Genomic DNA, 18,147 nt, shown 5'->3' with positions numbered 1-18,147 from the left:
CGAACCTGTGTCCCCTGCATCGGCAGGCAGACTCTCAACCACTGCGCCACCAGGGAAGCCCCTGGATAAATTTTGACATATCTTTTAAAATTAGCTCAAGGTTAGGGTTCCTTCCTTTAGAAACCCTTCTTGGACACCTCTAAGAGAGTTAATTGCTCTCTGCTCGGTTCTACCTTCCTCTATATCTTGTAAAACTCCTGCTGTGTTGTGATTTATTTGTAGACTGTGAGCTCCTTGAGGGCAGGGGCTGTGTCTCATTCATCTCTGTGTTAATATTCCCTAGTTTCAGGAAAAAAACAAGACATCCAACAAATGATACTGAATGAATGGATCTGACCATCCCAAGCCCACTCTGATTCAGTCATTTCCTGTGCTCACTCATATCTGTGTCCCAGCTCTTATTATTGCCATCAGTAATCACCTTGTCTGCATCCCCAGTGAAGTGTAAGATCCTTGAGAGCAGGTGCCCTTTCAATAAATATTTCTGAGGAAGGAGTGGATTCCCTAATTCCATGCTAACCAGTAAATTTAGCCACCCACATCCCAAGTACCTTTCACCAGAATGTCATGGGGAGACAAACTACCCAAATTTCATCTCAACTTCTCAAGCCTCCCTCTCAGCTGGTGTCAGAACAGCACTGATTAAAAGGGAGGTACAACAACGGCTAACCTCCAAAACCCTGAGTATGGGACAGGAGCAGCTGGGGCTCACTGAATTTCTTATTGTTACCAGCCATTACTCTATGGGTCAAGGTATTACTGGACCAATTTCCCCTCAACCTGCCTCCTCATCCAATCCCTGCATCTGCAATTTCACAGCACAATCAGAGATGAAATAGGCGGTAAAAAGTGCCCAGGAATTGGAGCCAGGAGTTCGTGGTCCGGTCCTCAGCTCTGCCATCTCTTAGTTATGTTACCTGGAGCCCAACTGCTTTAAACCTATTCTCACCTGTTAAATATGGATAATACTTACCTTGCTTATCTTTTAGAGTTGTTGGCCCCTTTCTCAGTTCCTCTCTGTTGCAGGGGTTTGGTGGTTTGCTCTGTCTACAGCAACTTACATCTGACTTTCACAGTGGCACAGATTGGTCTAGGGAGTTAGGACTGTAAGCCAACTGTAGAGGCAGCCCATAGCCCAGAATATACAACCCTCTGATAGGACCAAGTCCAGAGACATTGTCCACAACCCTGGACCCATGCTGCATCAAACAGAGAATCCGGGCCTTCCTGGAAACCATTTCAGGCAAAATCCTTTGGTGAGAACCAAAGGCCATTGTCTGATAGTCACTGCCTTCACTGATTGACCTGGAGGCCAGCCAGGTGGACACAGCCATGGATGGGGCTGACGTAGCTTCACAAACAGCAAGCTGACCATGTCCCAGACTCTGCGTCCTCTTAGCTTCATGGCAGAGAATATCTGCTGAGCTGGTGTTGGTGCTCAGTGGAGTTTCTCCTCATGTGCCTCTCCCACTCTCACCAACTTTCCCTTAGCACACCACTCTGATAGAAAAGCGAAATACATTTTTAAGGATTAATTAAACCTCTATATTATGTTAACTCAGATTTATACTATCTGAGGCCATTTAACAGTCTAGGGGATAGACCAAGGTGTCTGAAGAGTAGAGAAAGTTCAAGGAATTATTTTAACGAACGGTCTTATTCCTTTCTTACTCCACCTCTTGAGTTCACACGGGGCTAGACTCATTTTCCTTTCTCCCGAGGATAAAATTTCTATCCAGGTACTAAATTGCTCCATCTATCCAGGCAGCTTGGGTCTATGGACATGGGTTCTTTCCGTCAACATCTTTATTTGCCCAACATCTCTTGAAAACACCCACCTCCCTCATTTCCACTTCCACCCACTCTCTGGTGAGGATCCCGCCCTTCCTCCGCCCACCTTTTCATATCATCTTCTTCCACTCTCCCAGGACTTCTGGAAGGAAAGTTTCTTCTTTTCCAATGGAAGTGAGCTCAATGATTGAGTTTTAAAGCTGGTGACTGCCTCAGAAGCCTGTAGGTGCCCCCCCGTGGCTCTCTGTGGTTTCCATCTTTGTGCAGTAAAAGGACCACATCGTGCCTCCTCCTGGCTGGCCCAGCCTGGTCGCTGTCCCTGTTCTAGCTTCTCTGCCTCCCATTGGTTCAGTGAATCAGGCCAGAAGTGCAGATTCGTGAATGGAGGCAGGAGGTGTAGGAGAGAAATTACGGCACACTCTCCTTCTAGAGGAACAGACTGGACCCTGGGTTGGCATTCTGGTTTGTGTCGCCCCTGAAAACCTGCTGAAGGTGGAGCGTCAGCTGGGTTATAACATTGCCTAAGTTGGAGGTGACCCCTGACGGGTGGGCGCTTTACCGTGAAGACTGCTGGGAGGCTGTAGCATTGGGCTTTCTGAGTCCAGTGACTCTGGTGAATAAGTGTGGCTTTTGCGGGGACCCTGGACACTAGGCCAAGATGGACCCACTGTTGTGGATCTCATCTCCTCGTTTCTGAACTATCATTTGGGGGCTGAGAGACTAGCCCTACACTAGGATCGGGAGTGTGGCGAGGACTCGCCTGCAGAGGTAAGCTGGACCTGCCTTATGGAGGCTGTGGGTCCTGTCCTGCATTCCTCTAGGTGAATCTCATGCTCTCCTGTAGCTCCGTAAGTCTGAATGTCTAGTTAAGCCTAAAAATAAAGAGGCTCCACCTGACTTTCCCTTCCAGAGAGCCCTTAAAAGCTGACATTTTTACACCCACTTTTTTTTTTTTTTTGCGGTACGTGGGACTTACACCCACTTTTGCAGTGCTGTGTGTTCCCCCCGCCTCCACTGCAACTGACCAGAACATGGTAGAGGAGAAGTGTCTCGTGCTTGAACTTCACCCTTACAACCACCATCATTACTCTTGATCATCATCATCATCAAAATCATCATCATCGCAACCACCACAAGAATGTGTGCCTTCCAGCTCTGGCCCATCACCTCCCACTCTCTTAACTAGATCACATATTACTTCCTTTTTAACTTTGTCTCCCAGCATTTTCTCCTATGGACAGCATCTCTTAAAACAAACAAACAAACAAACAGGGCTTCCCTGGTGGCTCAGTGGTTGAGAGTCCGCCTGCCGATGCAGGGGACATGGGTTCGTGCCCCGGTCCGGGAAGATCCCACATGCCGCGGAGCGGCTGGGCCCGTGAGCCATGGCCGCTGAGCCTGCGCGTCCGGAGCCTGTGCTCCGCAACGGGAGAGGCCACAACAGTGAGAGGCCGGTGTACTGCAAAAAACAAACAAACAAAAAAACCCTGAACCCTGAAATGAGAGCCCTACCGTGCTGCCTGAATTAACCTAAGACAAATTCTTCAGTCTCAGAGTTTCACCATCCGAAAAATGGGGGGAATAATCATTGCCCCTGGGGACACGCTTCTGAAACAGAATTACCTCCAGTTAGAATCAATAAAATAATAGAGCAGTCTGAACTTTTTAAAGGTGAGATAGTCTAAATCTAAATATATCTGACCACTTTTGGACGGCACCGAAAGCGATTAGGGTCCCTATGCATGCCCCTTCTATCCACTGGCTGTCTCCAAGCAGTCGCTGGCTGCCTGAGCAGAGTGGATAGTTCATGGTGTGGCTGTACACCTGGGAAAGGATGCTCTCCTGAGAGCTTGGAAGGAAGGACAGCAATGTGAACACTCTCAGTACATGGCTCCCTCTGCGTCTCCCATAAACGGAGTGACTGAGTGCCACGTGTATACAAGAAGAGAGAGAAAAGTGGGCCGGGGGCAGGCAGGTAGATATCGGGGCCAGGAAGAGACAGAGGAGATGGAGCTGAGGACCCCTCCTCAGGGGAGACCCCATGAGCACTAGGCAGGTCCGAGTAGGGGTGCTGGGTAGCTCAGAGCCCCAGGGAGCAGGCCTGCGGTGAAGGCCCCTCCTGTAAGTGGGCCCAGGTGCCTTCAAAGTCATAGGTGGCATCTGTAGGTACTCCACAAGTGACTCTGCAGGATTCCTGGTATCTGATGCAAGGATAATGGAAAGAGTATTAGACCGCCAGCTGGGAGACCTTGCTGCTAATCCCAGCTGAGCAATCTTGAGAAGATTACTTCCCTTCCCTGGGCCCCTGTTCTCTCAACTTCAAAACAAGGGAGTTGCACTGGTCGATCACATGACCAATTCTCTCCTATGTCCTGTTCTCTCCGCTTTCAAATCTATGGAGCCCTGACTGGGAGGTGGTATTTATGTTTCTCTCTCTCACCCACGCTCCCTCCAGGGGAGGAGCTTACTGGTGACTTCACTGGCCCATGGGCTGTGGGCAGAAGGGACAGGGTGCCAGTACTGAGCAGAAGCTTTGAGAAGCGCTGCAAGTTTCCACCCATACTCCTGTGCTCCTGTGCTTGGCTAGAAGAACACACCCCAGTAGTCCCTGCTCCTTTAGCCTGGGCCCCAACATGAGGAGAAGGCCTGAACCCAATACACAGTCAGAAGCTAAGTCCAGCCAAGCCCAGCAGAACCAAACCACCTTGCAGACCCATGAATGGGACATAGATGCTTGTTGGGAGGCAGTGCGATTTTGGAGCTGTTTGTTACTGCAGCCAAAGCTTATCCATACACCACGTGACAGGAAAGCATGTCTCACAGATGCGCACACCAGGGACTGATCAAAAGCCTGCCTGAAGGAGAACGAAGGGCAGCTGGAAGGGCCCCTACAGGAAGGCTTCCACTGCTTCCACCTCCATGCCGGAGCCACACACCTCCATATGGAGACGCACCTGGTTTTTGGCATCTACAGCCTGTGCCCCAGCAGGAGTAGGAAAGGAGTCTGGTAGGAGAGGGAACTGAATTAGAACGCCTCAAAGTCAAATTCCTCCCCCTCCACAGTCCTCTCTCTTGCACAGGCCTCCAAGCCTGGGCGGTCTGTTGCTTTCACTGCCTACGGGGCCGTGTTTAAAAGGCTCTTGAACTTAGCGGGGAGGTACTTAGGGTGGAGTTTAGCCAGCAGGGAGAGGCAGCAAGACGCTTAGACAAGTTTACAAGTTCCAGCATCACTGGTCTCTGGCTGCTGTAATCGGTATGCAATTCTCCAGGCCTCTCTGATTCCCAGTATTAAAGGACCCCAAAGAAAATGAACACCCTCTCAGCCCAATTCTAGCTAATAGATGTTTTCTTGCCAAACAGAGTAGTGTAGCATATTTGACATCATACACAGACTGATGTGCGGCGAGGACAACTGTGGAGCTCTGGTACTCTCAGCGCTGCAGCCTGGGGGCTAACCTGAGAGGTCCAGGTTGGGGTGTATGACCAGGGCTTGAGCATGCTTCATTCACTCAGAGAAAACCGGGGTCATTCCCCACCTCCTCAGTCACTTGGATGAAGACTTCAGAGTTGACAGCCACAGTCATCTGTTGGGAAAAACAGAGAGCCCTCCACCAACCAACCTGACATAATGGAAGAGGAGGGAACGTACATTTGGGAAAGGCGTAAGGAAACAAGCAGGAACGGCAGTGGTGGGTTTCCAACCTTTTGCTAAAACACTGAAGGTTTTAAAACAAAACCTTACCTGGAACAGACACATATATAAACAGATGAAAGTGCAGAAGCTCAGGGTGAGGCAGGGGTGAAGTTTCAGAGCCTGTCTGTATAGCATTTCATTCTCCAGTCCTAACAGTGGCTCCTGAAGTTGTGTGTGGAACCCCAGGACTATATACACTTTGCAAACCACTAGGCTAGAGAAAGCTTGGGCATTAATAGGCTTAAAGAAAGCTGGGAAATGAAGGGAGCAGGTATCGTCATGGCTGTTTCTGGGCGTTTTGCTGTGAAGAGAACGGAATTAAATGTACAGGCATCCTTTGTCATGACTTGGCAACGGTGGTGCACACAACAGATAAGAGGCCTTCCACAACTTGCTTGAGGCAGGTAGACTGACCAACCTACCTTTCTCAGATATTTTTAGGACAAGGTTCCTTATTCTTATCTTCAACTGGGAAGGGCAGATTTGCTTGGGAATCACTTAGATCTTCCTCCTTTGCTCTGCTTCCTCCTACTCTCTACTCACCCCTCAAATCTAAGCCTCTGGCCCCTCCCGAGCTCACAGGTCTCAAGCCTGGTGCCCTCTCTGCTTTGACCTTCAAGGGGGAGGGACCCTGAGGGATATGTGTAACTCATCAGTATGCAGCTCCCCATTTCCGGTAGAGACCAGCCCCAGACCCACCTATGCACACCACATCCATGAATCCATACATCCCGTAGCAGATCTGGAAGAGGAGGTCTTGGCGCTGCCATTTTGCTGAGGGGCTGAAGGTCGACCAGATGAGCCAAGAGATACTGGCGATGAGGAAGAGGGAACCCAGGATGGCAGCTGCGATCTGAACCTTCTCAATGACTGTCAGAGAGATGGCCTGCCACTGCAGAGAAGAGAATGGCGGGTTAGCGGTTGCTTGGATGCCCTCACCCCACGTCCATCCCATTCCCATCCGTCTTCCTTCTGCTGCCCCAACCTCTCGCCTCTGGATTTAAACCTGGGCTTTCCAACTTGTAATGCGATGGCTATATTTGCAAGTTCCTGAGGCTGACACTGCTTTTGATGTGGAGGAAACCTGTATCACACTAGATGATCGGAAGCCTTTACAGGGAGGGGGTTCTGGGCGGGCATGGCTGGGAAGGAAGGCCTTTGTGGTTGATGAGGATACAGACAGAAAAATGGGAAGAAAAAGTGGAAATGCAGAGTGTGGGTGGTGTTCCGGGTCCCCAGGATATTCTTTTCTGAGCAGCACATTATTTTCTCACTAACAGGTGCTGAGAGGGCACAGGACATTTTTATTGTTATTATTTTTTTCACTTGTTTTCTACAACACCACTTGGCATGTCATTTAATATACATGCTAGAGATTCCCAATTCAACAGACAAAGACAGGACACAGGATGTGGGGGAGAGGTAAGAAAAACAGTATAATTTACTGACCGTATATGAACACTGAGATTTCAGGGGTTTTTTAAAACAGAAAAAAGCACTATGCTAATAGCAGTATTGATGGATGGGTTGAAGGCTAGGGTGTGGGTGGGTTTCTACTCCAAAATTCTATGAGTCAATGGCTGGCCCAGGTAGCATAGGCCTAGATGAGCCATGAGTTGGATTTTGGTTTGGAATTTATTCATACTGTTGCTCAGCAAATATGTACTGGGTATTCTCTCTGTGCCAGGCATCCTGCTAGGTGCTGAAGACAAGGCAGTAAGCAAAAACATACAAGACTTCTGCCTTCACAGGGCTTTTCATCTAGGGAACACAGACAACCAAAGAATTATTTACTACAGCAATTCATCTGCAGTAAGAAAGGGAGGTACATGGCATGTGAGAGCCTACAATAGGGGGTTTCACTTCCCACAGGAAGCAATGAGTTGACTGGGAATTTACTGGGCAAAGAGAGGAGGGAGGCATGCTCCGCAGAGGGAAGAGCATGTGCAAAGGCCCTGTGACAGCAGAAAGCATGGTGAACATGAAAACCTGGAAGAAGACCAGAGAGGCGGGGAGCAGAGAGCAGGGAGTATGGGGTGAGACGACTGGGAAAGTAAGAAGGGAAGACCACGTGGGAGCTTGAAGAACATGCACAGATTTTTGACTTTATCATAAGAGTAAACATGATGCTCTTGAACAGTTTTTTTTTTGCGGTAAGTGGGCCTCTCACTGTTGTGGCCTCTCCCATTGCGGAGCACAGGCTCCAGACGCGCAGGCTCAGCGGCCATGGCCCACGGGCCCAGCCGCTCCGCGGCATGTGGGATCTTCCCAGACCGGGGCACGGACCCGTGTCCTCTGCATTTGCAGACGGACTCTTAACCACTGCGCCACCAAGGAAGCCCTCTTGAACAGTTTTAAGAAGGGAAGTGACAGGATCTGGTTTGGGAAGGTGGAGGGAAGGACTATCTCCTGACTGTAGCAGTTTGCATAATGCCCTGCAGAGAGCATCCCCAGAAGGCATTTCAGGAGACATTTCAGGAGGCATTTCAGAACTCTCAAGGAAAGGCAGACAACCTTCCTTCTGCCAACAGTGAGCCTTCCCTGCACATTAAATGGCCTGGATGGAAGCACTGATTCTGGCTCCAGCCAGGACTGACCAGACGCCCCTAAGGAACTGTAACTACTGGAAAACATTTTGCTTGCTAGTCTAGATGTAGGACATTAGCCTTTGCACTTAATTATACAGATCGCATCCCATCACAGGTAATTGGGCCTTTACATTTTCCACTCTCCAGCCTAGGGTTACACATAACAAAGGCATTTTCCAGAAGATGGCCTGATCCGACAGGCTCCTCTCTTAGAGGACAAATGCTTCTTCCAGAGCCTGCCTCCTGACTGAGCTTTTTGTTTCCACCACTGTGACATCAATACCCTCCCTTTCTGCTCCAGATTTCACAAACCCCAAATGGAGAGGCACAGGAAGCTCCCCTTAATCCCTAAAGCCCCTTCCTACCAGCCCCTAAGCCACCTGAGGAAACGAAACAGCGCTCCCGACTACAATTTGAAGCAGGAAGAAGAAAGAACAGGACGGGGTGATATGCACAAGGCTCTCCTCCTGTCTGTCCGATGGGAGGCTCCACAGAGCTGCAAGGAGAAAGCAGAGGACAGGAGAGCTCTGCAATCTCCCAGGGAGGCTGGGAAGGGGAGAAGGGCTCCAGAGGCACCAGGCTGTGCCACCGCCAGACACCCAGAGCTTCGTCCCCAGCGAGATCCCGATCGCAGTGTCCTGAGATTTCTCCGTGCCCTGCTGTGCAGCAAATGGAGAGACAAAGAGGAAAGCGCATGAAGACGGGATGATTCCTTCCTTATAACAGGACGGGGAAGTGAGCAAGGGCCAGGCGACCCAATCCTAACCCAGCTCTTCTCCAGCTTGTGGACTGTGACCTGGGAGAAGTCAATAAATCATCAAGGGGACTTCCCTGGTGGTGCAGTGGTTGGGAATCCACCTGCCAATGCAGGGGACACGGGTTCGAGCCCTGGTCCGGGAAGATCCTACAGGCCACGGAGCAACTAAGCCCATGCACCACAACTACTGAGCCTGTGCTCTGGAGCCCGCAAGCCACAACTGCTGAGCCCGTGTGCTGCAACGGCTGAAGCCCGTGCACCTAGGCCCTATGCTCTGCACCAAGAGAAGCCACCACAATGAGAAGCCCATGTACCACAATGAGGAGGGGCCCCAGCTCACCACAACTAGAGAAAGCCCACGCGGCAACGAAGACCCAACACAGCCAAAAGTAAATAAATAAATAAATACATTTACAAAAAAATATATATTTAAAAAAAAATCATCAAGACTTCCAAAAAGTGGAGATAGTTGGTACCTCCTGCTTCCTAGAGTATTGTGATGGTTAAGTGAAATTAATCAGTGCTCTGAAGGGTACACGCTGCCATCATTTCTGTTCTTCATTATGTTTCAGCAAAAGTACAGCTATGCATGTCAGGGTGGGCCTACTTATAACTGTACTTAGCAAACTCCGTGCTGGGCACTGCAGGATAGAGGTTAAGGGCCAGACTCAGAAGTCAGACCCCTTGGATGTAACCCTGCTCCACCAGGGTGACCTTGGACAAACTGCTGACCCCTCTGTGCCTCTACTGTCTCATCTGTAAACTGGGAATAATAATAGTGCATTGGGTTGTTTTCAGTATTAAATGTGATAATGTATGGGAATACCTAGAACATTGACTGGTCCCCAGTTAGCACTAACTAAATGTTCATTAATATGATGGCAGTTCAGGCGTAGCAAAGAGGATGAGAAGCAGCCACAGAGCCTTGAGGCCACAAGGCTGCCCTGAAACGCCTCCTTTCTCAGGGGCTCTTTCTAGAAACAGAGCTTGCGGAGGGTCACCGAGATAACGTGCTGTCTTGTCCACGGTTTCTCACAGCATCGTATGGGGCATGAACCAAGAGGTGAGAGATCTGAGACCTGGAAGAAACGTTCCTACTCTGACGGCAGAGGTCGCTCCGGCACCCCATCCATTGCTCTGCTCGCTCGTGGTAGGGCCTGCCTGCTCCATCCTGTACCACAGATGGTCGGGCTCGCCTGGGAGAGCAGAAGTTGCCCCGCCACGGCTGAGCAAGCAGCCGTCTCACACCTGGCTGAGCCCGAGCCCAGGACATGCAATTGGGACAATCTGGGCCACAATCACACAACACTGCTGCCAGTCCGGACTACATCCTTCTTCCGGTACTATCTGGAAAAGTGAAATGGCATTTACTGAGCACACACCATTGAATGCAATGGTCCGCTCCCAATCCAGAAGTAACAGAATCAGAGAGTCTCCAGTGACTAAAAACTCATAGTTAAAGACACGGTAGTAACTTAAGAATAAAGCCATAGATCAAATTTGTCAATACTGCCATCTGCTTACCGCACTTATGAGATTAGAATGACCTTTTCTTATCTTTTCTTTACCCCCAGGAAAAAGTTATCCCTAAATGGTTCTTCATTTTTTGTGTCGAGGGCTGATTCCTGTTTATGAGCCAAGGGCGGGGCCAAGGGGGCACTTGGGGGTGAGTTTGTGGGTTTGGACTCTGACCCTTTTCCAAGGTTTGAATCAGCTGAGAAGGAAGGGAAGAGTTAACGCACTCCAGGGCGTGGAGTCAGCTGCCTCACGGCACTGCTATTTTAAGACACTTCAAGATTTTGGAATGAACGGCTAAAGATGGAACCAGCGCAGGGAGAAGCACTTCTTATTCTGACCCCTTGGTACACTGTCAGGATGGCCGAGGTGCCTGGGGGCTCTAATGCCTCCTTCCGGAAATAAGCCTCCCCGCTGGCCCGCACGTGCGGACACTGCAACGCCAGGTGTTTCCAGCTGCCCTTCATGCAAAGATCCCATGCCACCATCACCCCCAGAGCGCTCGCCCTCCTGGGGCTGCAGGATTGACTCCCTCCCACCCCCTCGGAGAGGAGGAGAGAGACAACGGCTGCCAAGCTGCTGAGTTCCCGCCCTCACTAGCGCGCCGGTTCATTGATTATGTGCAGCTTAACTGGCTGACCGTGCGTTTGTGGAGGTATTTTCAGAAGCAAAGCGCTCTCTCTCTCTCTGTGCCTCGCGGGGGGAGCTGTGTGATTCGGAGGATTTACGACATGGTGCAGGGCCTGCCAGCTGCTTGGGGGTGATGGATGTATCCGGGCAGGGCGGCAGGGTTCGGGGAGGACGGTGGGGGAGCCCTTAGTTCTGATGGGTCCAGCCCTGTGTGAATCTGTTTCGCAGAGCCCACCCGAGCCCTGCCCTCCCTGCCCTGGCCCTTCACAGACAACTCTTCAGAGTCTCTCCCATTTCTTTCTTCCTTGCCCCCTCTTCTCTTTTCCTCTGCTTCCCTCTCCTGTCTCGTCCATTTTTCTCTAGTCCCTTATCACAGGAAGGATGGTCTGTGGGCCAGCCACATCCGCATCATTCGATAGCTTGTTAGAAACACGGGATCTCAGGCCCCACCCCACGTGCCTGAATCACAGTCTGTGTTTTGACCAGGTTCCAGGTGAAGGACACATTCAAGTTTGGGAAGTACCACTGAGTCTCCTCTCTCTCTGTTTCTTCTTTTCCGCCCGTAGCTTTACCACTGTCTTTCTCCTTACCCTCCCACCCTACCTTTTTCCCCTCCTGCACTCGTCTGTCCTCTGCTCTTCCTTGTTTTTTCCTCCCTCCTTCCCTTCCTCCCCTCTTTTCTTCCTATTCCTTTTCCTTATCTTTCTGATTTCATCCATTCATTCAGTCATCCATTAGCTCACTTATTCTCTCTCTCCCATCTGATTCTCCACATTTCTTTCCCTCTATATCTATTTCTCTCTCTTGGCCCCAATCCCTTTCTCCTCTTCTGGCTGAGCCTTAAGAGAAAACACAAAAATTCTTTCACCCCCTCCTGCCCGGTTGCCATCTGCCGTCTCGCCCACCTGGCCCATCTCGTTCTTTTTCTCCAAACCACCCAGACTCTAAGGTGAAGTCGTCCTCCCGCCGAAAAGCAGGGGGTGTGGGAAAGCCCGGGCCGGAGCCCCAGCGTCCCAGCGGGCAGCCCCCGGTTGTACCTGCAGAGGGTTCTTTGTGCTGATGGCGATGACGTGGTACTTGTAGTAGCACAGCTCGCAGCTCCAGCAGCCCCGCTCGCTGATCCACTTGATGAGGCAAGGCTGGTGCGTGCACTTGACCGAGCCGTCGCAGCGGCACGGGCTCAGCAGCTCCCCCTGCAGGGAGAGAGGCGGAGGGTGGTGAGGCCCGAGCCCCGCCGTCTAGGGGGTGGCGTTGGGGGTCTGGCCTCCTGAGTGCTGGTTTGCCCCCCAGCCCTCCCCGTCTCGGGGCAGGCCAGACCACAGGCTTAGTTGGGAGGCCCCAGACACTAGCGCGGAGGCCTGCCCTCCAGATCCCCAGCTTCCGTGAAGTCAGCTAACGATTCTGAGCCCCCGGCTCCTACTCGGTACTGCCCAAGTCCCAGGATTTCTGCGGAAATGAGTCGGGGGCTTTCTGTGGAAGCCCTCTGCCATCCAAAGGGGGTGTCAGCCTAGACAGGTTTCTCTTTAAAGGCTCAGCCAGGGGTCTCAAACTCAAATGCTCTCAGGGCCAGACAGGCGACACAAGTGACAGAAGCCAGCTGGTGGAGATTAGGACGGATCGGAGGGCCCAGACCCCAGTTGCAGGGACAGCCATTACCGGCTGTACATGTGGGAATCTAGGTGGCACTTTTCAACGTAAAACATCCCCACAGTCAAATGTCAACAGCGAATCCGCGTTTTGAATACGGTGTATCGTGAGGATCATTTTGCCTGAGTCCGGAGCTCCGGTCCTGAGCTTTCGCACTCTTCTGAAGGACGGCCCGTAGAGACCCAGGTCCGCTCTGTGAAGCCTCTTGCCCCTGGTCCCAGAGTGACAAAAACAGCAGGCAGGCCTGAATCCTGGGGACCTAGGAGGCTGGGCAGGTGCCCTCTCGGAAGGCCTGGGGCCCTCCGGGCACGTCCCTCGGGCCTGGTTGGGAGTGACTGGGAAGCCCAGTCTGGCGCAGGCCTCGAAGCAGGGAGGCAAAGGCGGTGGCTGGATTTGAAGCCCCTTGTGAGTGGACCGCAGAGCTGAGTTCAGTTTCCAGAGCACCCCGCGATCACACGTCACATGACCATGACTGAAGCCTGCGTCTGCTTCCTGCTGGGCCTGATGCTGCAGCCCCAGAGGACCTCCTTGAGCCTCCCTCGCTGACTCCTCTTCTCTCCTCTCTCCTCCCTTTCCCCTCTCTCCCCCTGTGTGTTCTTTTTCTCCCTCCTCACTCAGGGTCTATCATTTCTTCTTGCTGACTCCTGTCCACCCAATGCCTTCATATACCTTCTCAGGGACTTCAGAAGTGGGGCCCACCCAACTCCCCACCCTGTGCTCCCTTCTGACCTATCCCATGGCCTCCCCCTTCCTTACTTCCTATGCCCTCCCTCCCCCAACTCATCTATTTTGGGAAAATGTCTTCTGCCTCACTCCTATCAAAGGACCCAGGAGCTGCCATGCACAGCCCCATTCCCTACTCCCCACGCTGATGTATTTGAGATACGGCCATTTAAGCCATATCTCTGTTAGTTTGGGGATTTCACTATTCAGGAAACCACATCTTGTTCCCAACTTTGAATAAACAGGCACAGGAGCTCCTGACCTATGGGTTACAGAGCTTCATTTGTATATTTAATCATGCTCTTGGCTGTAAACTGTAGAACCAGCCATTTTCTCCCAAGATGCTTGGAATCATCTTTCACTTCAATTTCTATCATTCAAAGACTGCCCCTTGGCCTGGATGTGTTCTAGAGTGTCCTTTGGCACCTGGTATACCTGTCAAACTGCTTCTCTGTCTTCATGATGGTTCCAAAGCCACCTCCTACAGGGAGTCATCCCTGATTTCTCTAGGTTGAGTGCAATGCCTTGATCGCTGAGGGCCTTATCAGCACAACCTTATGAGGCTCTCTGCATATGCCTGTCTACCTCCCAGAGGAGGCCTGGAAGGCAGGTATGGTGGGGGTCATTCATCTTTGCACCCCATTCCCCCAGCGCCTAGCTTACTCTCAGCAGGTCCTCAACAACCTTTGTGTTTGAGTGAGTGAAAACATAAGTCAGGTGTCTGCTCAGGTTTCCTGCCTGGCCCTGAGGAGCGGGGATGAGACTGCCCACTCCATAAGAATGGGAACCATGTCCATCTTGTTGACCTTGGGACCCCAGCACCTCACTCAGTGCCCAGCACTCCCTGTATATATGTACAATGAAGGAACATGGTGGCAGATATGCTCAGGGTGCCTCATCCCCATAAAGTCCTCCCTGGTTCCCCACTCTGATCCTCCAGTGTTGACAGGCCACCTCACTGTGGCTGAAAGCCTGGAGCCTGCCTATACCCACTGTGAGAGCACTTCCCCCATGTGTCTCTGGGTCACTACAGTGTGACCCTTCACAGAAGCATTTGTATCTTATATCCATCTTTGCACCCTTAGCACCTAGTACAGTGCCTGAAACAATTAGACAATCCATCCCACTTTTTTTTTTTTGTGGCCATGCCCCATGGCATGTGGGGTCCGAATTCCCCAACCAGAGATCGAACCTGTGCCCCCTGCAGTGGAAGCACAGAGTCTTAACCACTGGACCGCCAGGGAAATCCCACACTCCATCCAACTTTAACAGTGCAGTGCACACACAGCTGTTTGATGAATAAGAGGTTTTGCTCCTCTAGGACACGGCCAGCCTCTGGCTCCAGGTGGGCAGCGGTGGCTCCAGGGAGAGAAGTAGAACAGGCAGGAGATGCCCACATTGCTGGGCACTCACCACAGCCATTGAGGCCCTTGGTATTGAGAAGCTGCTGTGTGGTTCTGAGAAAAAAATAGGAGGGGGAGGTTGGGGAGAGGTGCTGAGGGAGAGGCAAAAGCCCTCGTTATTCATGGAAGTATCTCTTAGGCTCGTTCATTCTAAAGGATGAGCTGGGTTTGATTAATCGGGTTGTTAAGCAGCCATGTCAAATTGCCAATCAAGTAAGAGACATTACTTCCGGTCCCTGGCAACAGTGCCAAACAACAGCAAAGGCTGTTCTCCTCGCTTTCCAAACGGCAGCCACGAGACAAGGGAGGAAGAGCCGCTGGCCAGGCATAACTGATGACAAGACCTGGGCTCTCCATCATGGCTGTGGATGTGGGACCATCACTGGAGCCCCCGAGTTATCTAGAGAAGGAGGCAGCATGACCTGGCCTGGTCCCAGTGCCTGGCCACAGGCCGAGAGGCCAAAGGTATGCTGTTTCCCCTGGAGCTCCCGGTCCCCCACGCTCTCCCTTGGCACCAGTCAACCCAAAAGGCAGGACGGGGACTTGCTTTCTTGGTGCCACGAATATTAGAAAGCAAGGACACCAAAGCTGTTAGAAAAGTTTAACTTCGATGAAGGAAGCAATCCAGGATTTTAGATAGGAGAACCTGCAGAGGAGCTCTTTTAACCTTGGCATTCACGTAAGCTTTTTACCTTATGATTTAGCATATCTTTATGTACATTGGGGTGGAGGGCCATAATCTTTTTTGTGTTTAGGACTTCTAAGAGGTCTGAACCTGGACACTGTACCATCTTTGACTGGTCAACCTGTGCTTCTTCAAGAAAGGAAAAATGGAAATGAGCCAATAGCCAGACAGGTTCAGGTTAGACTGAAGGAAGGTGTTCTTTGCAGTAAACTCTATTAAAAGTTAAAATGGTGGAACGTGGAAATTGAGGTGATAAACATCTCTCAGTATAACAGAGACGCCTATTGAAAAGGTTAAATGACCAACTCAAGGTTACTCAGCCAGGGGCTTCCCTGGTGGCACAGTGGTTAAGAATCTGCCTGCCGATACAGGGGACACGGGTTGGAGTCCTGGTCCGGGAAGATGCCACATGCCGCGGAGCAACTAAACCCATGCGCCACAACTACTGAAGCCCGCGCGCCTAGAGCCCGTGCTCCGCAACAAGAGAAGCCAACCACAATGAGAAGCCTGCACACCGCAAAGAAGAGTAGCCCCCTCCCGCTGCAACTAGAGAAAGCCTGCACACAGCAGAAAAGAGCCAACACAGCCAAAAATAAGTAAATAAAATAAATTTATTTTTTTAAAAAAGTGGTCACTCAGCCAACCAGTGGCATGGCCCGAATGTAAAGCTGGGTCTTTCTGACATCAGACTCTGAACCCACACCTGTGCCCATGGGTCTCTTCTGTGGTCCAGCTCCAGCCCTTCCGCCAAGTCTCCCATGACTGCCAGCTACAGACCCATCTTCTCTCCCTGCGTCATCACCCACAGTTTGGCCCTTAATCAGTCTTCAGCTGTTTCCTCTGGGATTTGGGGTGCTCCTGCATAACCCACAGGACTGGGCACGTCATAGCTGCACAATAAAGGTGCACTTACTGGCTGGACAGGCACCAGGGTAAGGCAGGGGACAGGCCCTGTGGCCCAGCTCCTGAGGGTCCAGCCTTTGCGCTGGAGGATTATTACGGACTTGTCTGCAGTGTTCAGTAAACTCCACAGCACAGAACAGCTCATTAAATGCCAAGGGCACCAGACACTTCCTCAATGAACAGCTTGGAGCTTTGGGGCCCAGAGACGACCCTGGGAATGACTAAGGCAAGAAAGAAGGATCTTCTCTAATCACCGGGCCCCCATGGGACACAGTGTAAGGGACGGGTGAAGAGCATGGTTTGGGGAGACCAAGTCCTTAGGTTTAAATGCCTCTTCAGCTCTTACTGGCTGTGCAAACTTGGGCAAGTCTCTTAACCTCTGTGAGGCTCTGTTTCTTCATCTTTCCGTTGCAGGCAACTCTTACCTCCTCAAAGCCTGTCTGTAAGAATGGAGTGAGATCATGCATGCAAAGTGCTGGACACAGAGCCTGGCCCAAGTAAGTCCTCTTGTGAAAATATTCCAATTCTAACTCGCCTTTCCATAAGGACTTTAGTTTCATAGTTTTTTCTACTACAACTCTAACCTATGCTCCGATGATCAAATAGGTAAGACGGGAGCCATGCCTTAAGTAAAGGGTCAACTAAGCCTAGAGGGAGGTTGAGATAAAAGAAATGCCTAAGAGAGTCCACCCTGGTGAGGTGGGTAAGGGGTCGGAACACAGGTCTCCCTTCTGGCCCAGGACTGTCCTCTGTGTTACCAGGGATCACTGAGAGTGTTTGGGGGCCCTCTTTCCCTGGGGAGGCTGAACAGGAGGCCGCTTGGATGGGTTAAGTGGGGTCATGCTAGAGGCAGGACGAGGTTATCCATAGCCCGTGGCTGTGGCTGAGCTGGTGTGTGGGGAAGAGAACAGGATGGATTTTCCTTGCTGCCAAGTAACACAGCAAGCTGCAGGCGCGAGACTCCAGTCATGTCTCCATTCACAGATTTCTTTCTGTGTATTTCTGCCTTGCTTCAATTCTTCTCCCCTCAGTCTGAAAGGACTTGCTTCTGGAGTCCTTAGGTTACCTAGTTGCCATGGCAGTGTCAGGTAAGCCAAAGACTTCGCCTTCCACCCACATGGGCACCAGGCATCCTTGCCACTGAGCAGAAAGAAAAAAATAGTCTAGTGAAGAAAAGACAGTCCCAGTCCTGCTGTAGTTTGCAGCTCTGGGAGTTCAGAACAAAGGAAACAGTAGCCTTGGGGTGCAGTTTAGGGACATTTCCCTTTATTGAGACTAACATGGTGGTTAAGAGCTTGGACCCTAATCCCACACAGATTCAGGTATACCCAGGCTCTTATAATCTGTGTGATCCTGGGCAAGTTGCTTAACCTCTCTGGGCCTCATTCAATCATTCGTTTATTCATCAAATATACATCTAGTATGTTCCAAGTTCTCTTCTAGGTGACAGGGCTACAGCAGTGAATGCTACTAATCAAAATTCTCTAGTCAAGAGGGACAGACGTTTTAAGACGATAAACAAGTAAACTATAAGTACCTGAGATGTTGTTATGTGCTATGGAGAAAAATAAGCAGGGAAGGGCTTCCCTGGTGGCGCAGTGGTTGAGAATCTGCCTGCCAATGCAGGGGACATGGGTTCGAGCCCTGGTCTGGGAAGATCCCACATGCTGCAGAGCAACTAGGCCTGTGAGCCACAACTACTGAACCTGCGCATCTGGAGCCTGTGCTCTGCGACCAGAAAGGCCGCAATAGTGAGAGGCCCGCGCACCGCGACGAAGAGTGGCCCCTGCTTGCCACAACTAGAGAAAGCC

At 51.2% G+C, this 18,147-nt stretch overlaps 1 protein-coding gene across 1 annotated transcript in view; it reads right to left on the bottom strand.

Annotated features, from left to right (window-relative positions):
- Nucleotides 1-18,147, bottom strand: part of MARCHF4 (membrane associated ring-CH-type finger 4) — a 104,858-nt gene that overhangs the window by 12,654 nt on the left and 74,057 nt on the right. Inside the window, exons 2-3 of the mRNA XM_067740668.1 lie at nucleotides 12,013-12,168; nucleotides 6,185-6,377 (exon numbers count right to left, since the gene is read on the bottom strand). Coding sequence (XP_067596769.1) covers nucleotides 6,185-6,377; nucleotides 12,013-12,168 — 349 coding nt within the window. The remainder of the gene's footprint in view (nucleotides 1-6,184; nucleotides 6,378-12,012; nucleotides 12,169-18,147) is intronic.

This window comes from Pseudorca crassidens, chromosome 6, assembly GCF_039906515.1.
Source record: "Pseudorca crassidens isolate mPseCra1 chromosome 6, mPseCra1.hap1, whole genome shotgun sequence".
Lineage (NCBI taxonomy): Eukaryota > Metazoa > Chordata > Mammalia > Artiodactyla > Delphinidae > Pseudorca > Pseudorca crassidens.
Note: the sequence above shows the minus strand (reverse complement) of the source record. Positions and strands in the feature narration are given on the sequence as shown.